At 45.6% G+C, this 10,592-nt stretch overlaps 1 protein-coding gene across 1 annotated transcript; it reads left to right on the forward strand.

The window, feature by feature from the left end:
* Positions 1-465: 465 nt before the first annotated feature.
* RHO (rhodopsin) lies at positions 466-5,490 on the forward strand. Its single transcript, XM_024207554.1, has 5 exons — positions 466-826; positions 2,086-2,254; positions 2,412-2,577; positions 4,069-4,308; positions 5,368-5,490. The coding sequence occupies exons 1-5, from the start codon at positions 466-468 to the stop codon at positions 5,488-5,490; spliced, it is 1,059 nt and encodes a 352-aa protein (XP_024063322.1).
* Positions 5,491-10,592: the final 5,102 nt, after the last annotated feature.

Here is a 10,592-nt window from a genome sequence, read left to right on the forward strand (position 1 = left end):
CCTAGGGAACTTTTATTGCAAAAACTTAGGCGCCAAGTGAGTTTAGGGTTTGGCGGCAGCTGATTGGGGGTTTGGGGAATCCCAGTGGGGCCTCATTCTAAAATTTAGGCAATGGAAGTGATAGGTGCCTACGTCCTTTTGTGAATCTAGCCATATGAGTTCAATGTTCTCTGGTAACCAGTTTGCAGCCCAGAAACAGGTGTCACCATAACACCTTCCTGGGAAAGCCAATTAACAGTTGAAATCCTAGCTTGGATTATTATGATCAATAATGCCATAAGCCTTAATCATGCTGACACTGATGTTGAAAGCTTACCCAAGGTGGCACTTTATAAAGGCTGCAATGCTGAGAATAGCATAGCCAGCTTCTGCTCAAATGTTAAGAAGGAGGTGAATTTCAAGAGGGGAGCCTCAAAGGAAGCAAAACATACTTGTAAGTCCAAAAATACCTCTGGAACTGCAACCATGAATGGAACAGAGGGTCCAAATTTCTATGTGCCCATGTCCAACAAGACAGGGATAGTACGGAATCCATTTGAGTATCCTCAGTACTACCTTGCTGACCCATGGAAGTTCTCTGTACTGTCTGCTTACATGTTTCTGCTGATTCTCCTTGGCTTCCCTGTCAACTTCCTGACTCTGTATGTCACCATTCAACACAAGAAACTCCGGACGCCCCTCAACTACATCCTTTTGAACCTGGCCTTTGCTAACCTCTTCATGGTCTTTGGAGGATTCACCACCACCATGTACACCTCAATGCATGGTTATTTTATCTTTGGGACAACAGGCTGCAACGTTGAAGGTTTCTTTGCTACACTGGGTGGTAAGTTTTCTACATGTGTAAATAACCAATCCTTACTTTAGACGATAGTCCATTCTGTACTTTGCTGCACATTGGGCTACGCACATTTGCCATCCTTGCCTTTCAACTGCCTTTCTCTCCAAATCTTCCCATTTCATGTTGAGATGCTTGATTTCATTCAGACCTTTTCTTTTCCATGTTATTCGCGGTCTTCCTCTCTTTCTTCTTGCGTTTTCTGGTGTCCATTCAAAGGCGGTATTTGGTGTAAATAACCAAGAGGCAATTTTAAAATCTCCTCCTTTTGGGTTTCCCCCAAGATTTTTGGAAAGAGAGAGATATCAGATTGTCTCAATGTGCACCCTAAAAGGCAGCTGGAATAGAGAAATTACGTTGTAATTTGGACTAAGTTAAAGTTGCGATATTTCAAGGCAGGAAATAAATGAGGGAGAAGAAATAAAGCACCATTATTTTCCACCTTCTTTTAGCACTTTGGGGGAAGCCCAGCTATTGAGCATCCTGAAAAATGTAGAGTGTAGGATTGACAAGTGACCTGCAACAGATTTTAAAATGTTCGGTTTGTATCCGTTTTGCCTTGTTCTTTTAACCTTAGAAATAACAAATCTGGTTTTCCCTGGTGTTGCCTGAGGACTTTCTGAGACTCTCAGATCATGTCCGTTGTGAACTCTTACACTCTCATTGAAGAGGCCGGGTTATTTAGCCTTTAACAAAGTCATCCTTTCTTCCAATATCAATCAGACTTTAGGCTAAACTGTGGGACTAAAAAACCCTTCCCCTCTCGGTTCAGTTCAGTTTTCAGATATCTGTCTTGTGAGGTCATTTCATTAGTTCTCCCGCTACCATACAGTCTTCATGCGTAGACAAGACCTAAATTTATGACAAAATAAACAAGCACTAACAAAATGATGGGTACAATGATCAGTAGTAGAATAAGAGACTTGTGCATTCCTTACTATATTTTCATTCAGACCTGTGACATTAACATTCTTTGAAACCTTACCTAGATTTCTTTGCCATTTAGAGACTTCAGTGGAAATCATAACATACAAATTAATCCAACCTCAGTCACCAACTTTAGGAATTATTTTGGAGAAGTTCTATGGCCTATGCTATGCAGGAGGTCAGATTAGATTATCATAATGGTCCCTCTAGCCTTAGAATCTATGAAAAGGACTCATTTACATGGCTACGTGTTTTCTTTTTCTTCTGTTGTTGGTAATGGTCTATGTGTGTGTCTCTCTCTCTTTCTCTCTCTTTTACAGGTGAAATAGCTCTGTGGTCCCTAGTAGTCTTGGCCATTGAAAGATATGTGGTGGTCTGCAAGCCCATGAGCAACTTCCGATTTAGTGAGACCCATGCCCTCATGGGTATCATTTTCACCTGGGTCATGGCCCTGGCCTGTGCTGCTCCGCCACTGTTTGGATGGTCTAGGTATGGATTGAACATTTTCTGAAATGATGCCCCAGCTAGCACGGTGTTAGCAGCAGTTAATGAGGCGTTTTTACATATTTCTCTAGCAGCATTCCAAGTAAAGCAACCTCATTCACCAGTTCAAGAGCAGACACTAATCTCATTGGTTTAACTGCAGGTACATCCCAGAGGGTTTGCAGTGCTCATGTGGAATTGATTATTACACTCTGAAACCTGAGGTCCACAATGAATCTTTTGTCATCTACATGTTTGTGGTTCACTTCCTCATTCCACTGATCATCATTTCCTTCTGTTATGGGCGCCTGGTCTGCACTGTTAAAGAGGTAGGTAGACCTGTTAGAGATGACTAAAAACCTGCATCTGAAGCCTATTCTCCCCTACCCCAAATGCTGGGAGACTTCAGATCCAGATCTGAACTCCACAGCTAGCTCGATTCCTGTGGTGGAATGAACCATAACCCCAGAGCCAATCAGCCCTGACATTTGGGGAGCTAGGGTGATGTGAATTTGATGTTTGCAGCTCATCCCACCCCTAAAGCCTTCACAAACTCCCTGGACAGTCAGTTTCAGCATGTCCCCCAGTTACTCCTGGGGGAATTCTGCACCACGCGTGCAGAATTCATGTCCCCCGCAGATTTCTTTGCTTCCGCATAGAAAACGGTGGGGAAGCAAACAGAAGCCGCAAGAGCGGTCACACGCCCCTCCCCAGCAGCACGGGTGCATCATTTCGGGCTCCTGGAGCAGCCAGTGGAGAGATAAATCATCGCAGGGGGGTGAGGGTGCTCCTACCCTGCGCCGGGCTCAGCTGCTAGTTCTGCCTGGGCTGGGGGTGAGGAAGGACAGAACTTCCTACTTCTTCCCCTGCAAGGAGCAGCCGGGGCTAGGGCTGGGGCTGGGGCTGGGTCAGACCTACTCCCAGAAACCTCCCCCGGCTGCTGGGGCTCTGGACCCTCCCCCTGCTTCCTGCCCCCATTGCTCCTCAGAAGCAGGGGGAGGGGTCACTGTATGGGGAGCTGCTCACCTGTCTGCCCAGCTCCCTGTGCATCTGGACCCCCCCAAACTCCCACCCAGCCCCTCCTCCCTGCATCTGGACCCCTGCATCTGCACCCGGCCCCCCCACTGCACTGAGCCCCAGCCAGCTGCACCCAGACTTCCACTCCACCAAGCCCCACTCCTCCAGTATCCAGACCCCCCCCCGGCTGAACTCCCACACCTAGAACCCCCTGCCAACCCCCATCCCCCAACACCCAGACCCCCATCCCGCTGAGCCCCAGCCACCTTCACCTGGACTCCTCTGCAGAGTCCCATTGCCCTTGCACCCAGAACCCCCAGTGAGCCCCTGTGCATCCAGATCCCTCACTGAGCTGCCCGCACTCAGATTGCCCCACACAGAACCCTCTCACCCCATACCTGGATCCATCCACACTAAGCCCCTCCACACTTGGATCCTGCCGGGCTGAGCCTGCCTACCCACACCGGGATCGGGGGCCAAGGCTGGGCATGCATGTGAGACTCTATCCCTCGCCCTTACTATCTTGGTGCACCTGGCATGGTGGGGCAGGGCTCCAGGGTGTTTCTGGGGCCACCAAGTCCGTGCCCCAACAGGGGCTGCAGGGTGATCTCAACCTCCATGCAACCGGTGGCCTGTGCTCCCCACTGCCATGCTGGAGCCTCCACATCTATTTATTGACAAAATATGCAGAATTTTAAAATATTGTGTGTAGAATTTTTATTTTTTTGGTGCAGAATTCCCTCAGGACTACCCAATATGTCCCCCGCAGCACCATCGTCATTTCAGTGGTCTTATCTCTTTAGGCTGCAGCTCAGCAACAGGAATCTGCCACCACCCAGAAAGCCGAGAGAGAAGTTACTCGCATGGTCATCATCATGGTTATTTCGTTCCTCGTTTGCTGGGTCCCCTATGCCAGCGTTGCTTTCTACATTTTCACCCACCAGGGATCTGACTTCGGCCCTGTCTTCATGACCATCCCAGCTTTCTTCGCCAAGAGCTCTGCTATCTACAACCCAGTGATTTACATTGTAATGAACAAACAGGTAGGTGGCAAATCTCTGGTCTTTTTCTTTATTGTATTGAATTTCTTAATAGCTTACAGAGAGTTATAGCACCTAGATCATATTTGTAAAGCCCTTTTTTGCTCAATGTGGCACAAATGGGGCTTTTTCAGGGCAATTTTGTTTCTGTAATAAAAAGGGACATCTAATCATTGTCTTGCTGTCCTTTAGTATTACATAAATCCACTGAATGCTACTGGAAGTCATCAGGACTGTCTATTTGAAATGATCAATGCATTGATTTTATTAAATATCTAGGACTGTATTCTGCTCTGTTACAATGGTGCAAGCATTTTGATTCAGGAGAGATGCACTAGTCTAACAGAGCCAATAATAAGAATACTCAGTAAGGTTAAGGTAATTCTGAATAGAAGTTGTAGCTAGTTCTAGGAAGTGGGAAAGGTTAGGAACATAAGATTTGGCAGAGCGAATAAACCATTGGTGTAGCAAGTCTAGTATTCTACCTCCAACAATGAGCAGCACCTGGTTCTTTAGGGCAACTTAGTCCACAAAAACCTCCCCAAAATGCACTTGGCCATCTGTACAATGCTACATCAGGAGCAGAAATTCCTTCCAGATCCCTGGTGTGATCATCTCATACTGCAAAACATGAGCTTTGGTTACCCTTATTTTTTTTTTTAGCATTTTTTATTATTTTAGTCAAATATTGAGCTGTTAACAAATGGTGATCGTTCAAGGGTCAACCCATGCTTGCCTCACTCAGATGAGAAGCCCCATTCACTTCAATAGGATTGTTCAGCTAAGGGATCCAATGCAAGTCCCACTGAAGATAGTGAGAGTCTTTCCATTGACTTCAGTGGGAGTTAGATTGTTCCCAAGGCGTGCAGACTTTCACAAGGGAGCATCTTCATTAGCCACAGTTCCTTGAATTTCCTCCTTCGTTGTGTTAGTCAGAAATCCCTCCAGGTGCATTACTGACCCATTTAATGTAAGGGTATTCACAATGCCTAGGGTTGGCTGACAGTTGTCACTCTGCCTGCATCGGCTGGTTACCTCTGCCGACCTTGTTTTCTTCTCTAGTTCCGTAACTGCATGATCACCACCATTTGCTGTGGAAAGAACCTGCTGAGTGATGACGACGCTTCTGCTGGCACCAAGACAGAGACTTCCTCAGTCTCCACCAGCCAGGTTTCTCCTGCATAGATCCCTCATGGAAGCCGCTGATCTCAGAGCTGGCATGCCTTGTCAGCAAGGGCACGCAAGTCCCATTTGCATGCATGTAGTCATGTCCACCATCACCACCGCCTGCATGGGATTCACAGTTAACCCAGCAGAATGGACTTTTCAGTTCTGACAATAGAAATCATTTGAACAAGGCTGTACATATTTTTTTTAATTAAATATAAAGGGCTAGCTCCTCAGCTGGTGTAGATGTGTGTATATCCATTGACTTGTGTAGAGTTATCCCCATTTACACCGACTGAGTATCTGGGTCATGATCCTTAGCTTCATACAGAGAGACGAATGTTCTCCTTTCACAGAATGGAAAAGATTAGTGAGGCCGCAGCCTTGGGGATTCATCCCCACCATGGCAACTGTTCTGGGTGTGAACCACAGAGGCTGTGGTTAGGAAAGCCCACCGTAAAGACCCAAGACACAGCAATCTAGCGAGGGATGAAGTATACCCGTGTTACAAAGCTGGGATCAGTGGGGGCGCATGAAACCTAGTGAGCAGTGGGTAGGGTTGCCACCTCTCTGGGTTTTACCTGGACAATCCGATTTTTGGCTTCTGTGTCCGGGTACCATTTAGAATTGCCAGGTGCCCGGTTTTCAACTGGAAAGACCAGGCACCACAAATCTGGTTACTGCAAGGCATGGGGAGGCACCAGGTCATTAACCCACACCAGCCCCTGCTCAGCTAGGGCCATCTCCTACCTCCAGGGGGCTCCTTCTCAGGCTGCAGCAGCTCCCGTCCCAGCCTTAGAGCAGAGGGAGCCCAGCTGGGGGAGATGAGAGGAGGGAAGAAGAGGGAGGTGGAGATGATCCAGTGAGTGGGGGGGGGGAGCGAACGACAGGGGCGGGGCCTTGGGGGGAACAGGCAGAGCAGGAGCGGGGGTCTTGGGGGGAAGAGGTGGAGATGGGGTTGGGGGCTGGGGGAAGAAGTGGAGAAGGGAACAGGGCCTCAGGGGTCTGGTTACCAGCAGTTAGAAAGGTAGCAACCCTAGTGCCAGTGAGATTTAAGGGTTTACAGTGTGGTAAGATTTGACCATTAGTAGCATCTCTAGAGTAATCTTGGGGAGGATTCTGGTCTTTCCCTTGCCCCCACCAAACTCCCCTGCACACAACCAGTTAGCTACGTGGTGCACAAGGGATAGGATTTGAACCGTAAACAACAGCTGATTTGCAGTGTCTTTTCCGTAGCATGTGACATTATATTTCCATGGTAATGTATATAGTCATTTGGCTTCCCCCTGACTCCTCCTACATGTCCATAGACCACACCCCTATAGTTTGTGCTCTTTATGGTTCTGCTGTGGTTCACCTACCAATTTTCAGCTGTAATTTGATTTGGCATCACACCAAGTAAGAGGTTTTGGCCAACGGTTATGCTTTTTGAGGATTGATTGGTGGCAAATTGCTATGCTTTTCTTCAGTTCATAGCAAGCAAGCCATGGGAGCATATGGCCCAGAGACTTCAACATATGTTTAAAGCGCTAAAAGATGGCATAATGCAATTGTACCAATGTACTTTATTTTTATTTTTAGCTCAGTTATACAAATAAGATGTTTTTCTCGCCCTTCTGTTATCAACATTTGAAGCTATTCTTGCACAGTATTATCCTCTCCGATTTCTAATTCTGTGCAGCTTTGCAAGGTCTGATAGAGAAGGTCTATAGAAACTATGCAAGTTAAACCTTTAATAAAGAGCAATTTGCAAGTACAAGTCTCTCATTATTTATTTTTAATTGATACTTCTACATATTCAGTGAAATCTGAAGATCAAAGGTTCATGAATCATTCAGTGGTTAGGTTGAAGGATCATTCATACGCTCAGAATCTGAAATATTTTTTTTGGTAGGAAAGAAAAGGAAGGGTTTGGTTTTTTTCAGTTGTCCAGTTATACTTTCCTCTACAGAAATAATGGAAGAGTTTAGGATGGCTGACAATAAACCATTGCAGTTTTGATAGAGTCATGTGGCTGCTGATATATCCAAGTGTGTGTGTGTGTGTGGGGGGGGGGGGGGGGGGGGGGGGGAGGTTGTTACTCTAAGTTGTTTTGGTGTCTGATTAAACACATCACACCTAGAGCTGGATGAGAAATAGTTTTCCTGTCCCATGAACCTTTTTGAGATTTCAAACAATTTTCCTATCCCCAAAAAAGTCAAACTCTCGAACATTTTCTGAACTGAAAATTGAAGAAAAATGCAGTTTTGGGTGAATTGAAATATTTCATTTGATAATTTCAAAGCATTTTGTTTCTATTTTGACCATTTAAAATTTGTGACAAGTTTTTTTTAGCTTTAATTAGCTTCAATGTGGACACAAAAAGTCATCTAAGCTGACCCTTTCCTAAGGGAAGTTTTGGCTTCAATGAATCAGCATTTTTTAATTTAAAAAAAACCATTTAATTAATAATTTCCCAACCAGCTCTAAGCACACCTTTTTCTGATTTCATAAAGTGGTTCTGCTCCAATGTTAACTGGAGAGTTTCATTTCCTTTGCTCATATTGAGACAAATATTTTGACACACTAGCAAATACAGAGATGATATTGCCCTAATTCTCAGGTAAATAGTTTATTCCTCCAATCAGAGTGAAGTTAGCAACAGCATCAGGTAGCCAGCTCACCGCCCTGTTTATCCACAGAACCACCTGGGTCACAGCAGTGTACCTTTCCCCTAGCCTGCTCTATATATGTGCCCTGGCACTGGCCTGGAAGGACGGCTGGCAGGGTTAAAAGAGCAATTCAATCCCATAGTTCATCCAATTACAGGCCTCTCTGTTGATGACACTTCCAGTTGTGAGGGTGGTGATTTTGTGATGTGGACAATAGGAATTTGACTGAGACCATCACCTCTTTGTCATATAGGCCTCCACCAGCCATCAGATGGTAATTCCTGCCCTAGCACAGGTTTAAATCAGTGACCAGATGTGAAAGGTTTAAAGTGCTCAGTGATCTGAAGGGGAGATGGTATGACAGCACCTAAGCTATCTAATGCCTCCTTTAGGTGCATCTTTGATTTATTGAAATGCCTCTGTCTATACCGGGAGCTATGGTGAATCCAGGGTTTTGAGAACAAAGCACTATTCATGCTGAAATCCCAGCTGGGAGAAGCGGTTGAGCATTCTGTTGAAATGCTTTCCCTTTTCAAACCCAGTGACCTGCACGAGAGGCACTAACTCTCTGCACACCTTCCCGCCACCGAACGTTGTCCTGAGCATGATCACACAGCTCTCCGAATGACCATGGAGAGCGTGCGAGAGAGGCTGTGCAGTGAAAGGTCCTCCATCAAATCCTGATATAGTCACATAATTCCTGCCCCGACAAAAACTCCTATTGGACTTGATTGAATGCTGCTGTCCTGGAATATAAAATAATGACTCTAATCCATTTAAAACAAAAGAATTAACTCATCCAAATGAAGGGGGGAGGAAGAGAGAGACATTGCTCTTTTGTTACGCCAGTCCTTGCAAGACACTAACACTATGGTGATGGATGAGCATGAGAGCTTATCATTTGTTGTTTCTCTAGTGGTACCCCATTGCACTAGGGGCTGTACACACGCAACCCACTGGTTAGTGAGTCTGCCAGGGCCTCCTCTGTGCCCAATCTGCAGAGGATATAACTGCTGCAGCTCCACCAAGAGAGCATCTTGGCTCTTTAAACTCAAGCTGTAGCTCATTGCTTTGGTTCTGGAGATTCCCTGGTTCATGCTCAGCCCAGCCAAGATGGTGGCTGTCATGCACACATGGAAAGGTCACACATTCCCAGTGCTAGGTGATAACCTAGGCTTGTGACTGGGTGCGGCAGGCAGGAGCCAGGGGGTAACAGTAAAATGAGCATGCTTGCATAGCAGGCAGTAGTGAGCAGGCTCTGGCATTAATCCTGCAGTTCTTACACCTTCCTTCCAGAGAGAGGGGCTTCAGGCTTTATCCCGGTGAGTAATGAAATACAAACGGCTGCTGCCTAGCAATGTTCAATTCCAGTTTTATTATGTGAGCTCAAATACTACCGTAATACTAGCTGAATGGCCCTCTTGTCAGTCTTTCCTTCACTGCCATGGAGAGAGTAGTTCTGCCATCCTCATTCCAAGCTGGTCTGAAGCAGAGCCCAGGACACCTGCTCCTGCTGCTGGTTGAAGATGGTCACTCTGATTCTCTCCAGCCTGCATTTCTTCAGAATGATACCTGTGTTCTGAACAAAAGATTCTGAACTATGATTAATTGAAGGGGCCGCATCTGCTGGTTTCTGGCTGCTGGAGCGAAGGCCAGGATCTAACTCAATTACTTTTGATTACATCAGCTCAATTGTTTTCCGCTTTTACTAATTCTTTGCAGACTTTAAAAATAAGATATTTCCAGACAGATTTTTGCAAGTTCTTAGGCGCTATAGCAAAGATACCTAATTACATCATGTATCAACAGTTCTGTCAAATAAAACTTAGCTAGTTACTGCTTGTAAAAGCACTTTGCTAAAGCCTTACAACCATTCCTGTAAAAACTCCCAAAGGATTATGTAAGAATATTTTTATCAATCCCAGAAATGCAGCCATCTCTAGTGTGAAACACGGAGTCTATTTAACAGCTAACAGCAACACTGCACAACAATTTAAACCAGGAAGTGAAGAAGCACAGAAACTGGGGTGGAGGGGAGGGGAATATGTGTAGGGAGACTGTAATGATCCAATTTGAATTTGGCCAGGACACTGGAATTAAAGCAGGAATCCTTACCAAAAAAAACAAAAACAAAAAATGCCAAGTGTTCTTTAGTGACCACAAATGATCAGTTTTATATCTCATTGACAAGACAGTAAGTACCTCCTACAGCACAGTTCCCCCATCATTCTGCTGCAGAATTAGCTCAGGCAGAGGGAAGAGAGCTAGAAACACCCAGTGGGAGAGAATTAGAGCAAATCGTTGTAGGCATCAGAACAGCTCAGATAGTAACATCTGACTTTGTTATTGTGGACGAGCAGAGCTTATTCTTTAATTTCAGCAGAAAGACCCAAGTGAGGGATGAAGCCATCATTCTGCTCACTGTGCAGCAGGTGAGTCCTCTAGGGAGCAGACCCTGGCTCCTTTACA

The sequence above is a fragment of the Terrapene carolina genome, unplaced genomic scaffold (assembly GCF_002925995.2).
Source record: "Terrapene carolina triunguis isolate 2854851 unplaced genomic scaffold, T_m_triunguis-2.0 Scaffold89, whole genome shotgun sequence".
Taxonomy (NCBI): domain Eukaryota; kingdom Metazoa; phylum Chordata; order Testudines; family Emydidae; genus Terrapene; species Terrapene triunguis.

What these genes read in the sequence shown, in the direction of transcription:
- RHO (XM_024207554.1), top strand. Translation starts at nt 466, where the DNA reads ATGAATGGAACAGAGGGTCCAAATTTCTATGTGCCCATGTCCAACAAG. An exon ending in TTTCTTTGCTACACTGGGTG is followed by an intron (nt 827 to 2,085) that starts GTAAGTTTTCTA and finishes TCTCTTTTACAG; the next exon opens with GTGAAATAGCTCTGTGGTCC. An exon ending in CCACTGTTTGGATGGTCTAG is followed by an intron (nt 2,255 to 2,411) that starts GTATGGATTGAA and finishes GTTTAACTGCAG; the next exon opens with GTACATCCCAGAGGGTTTGC.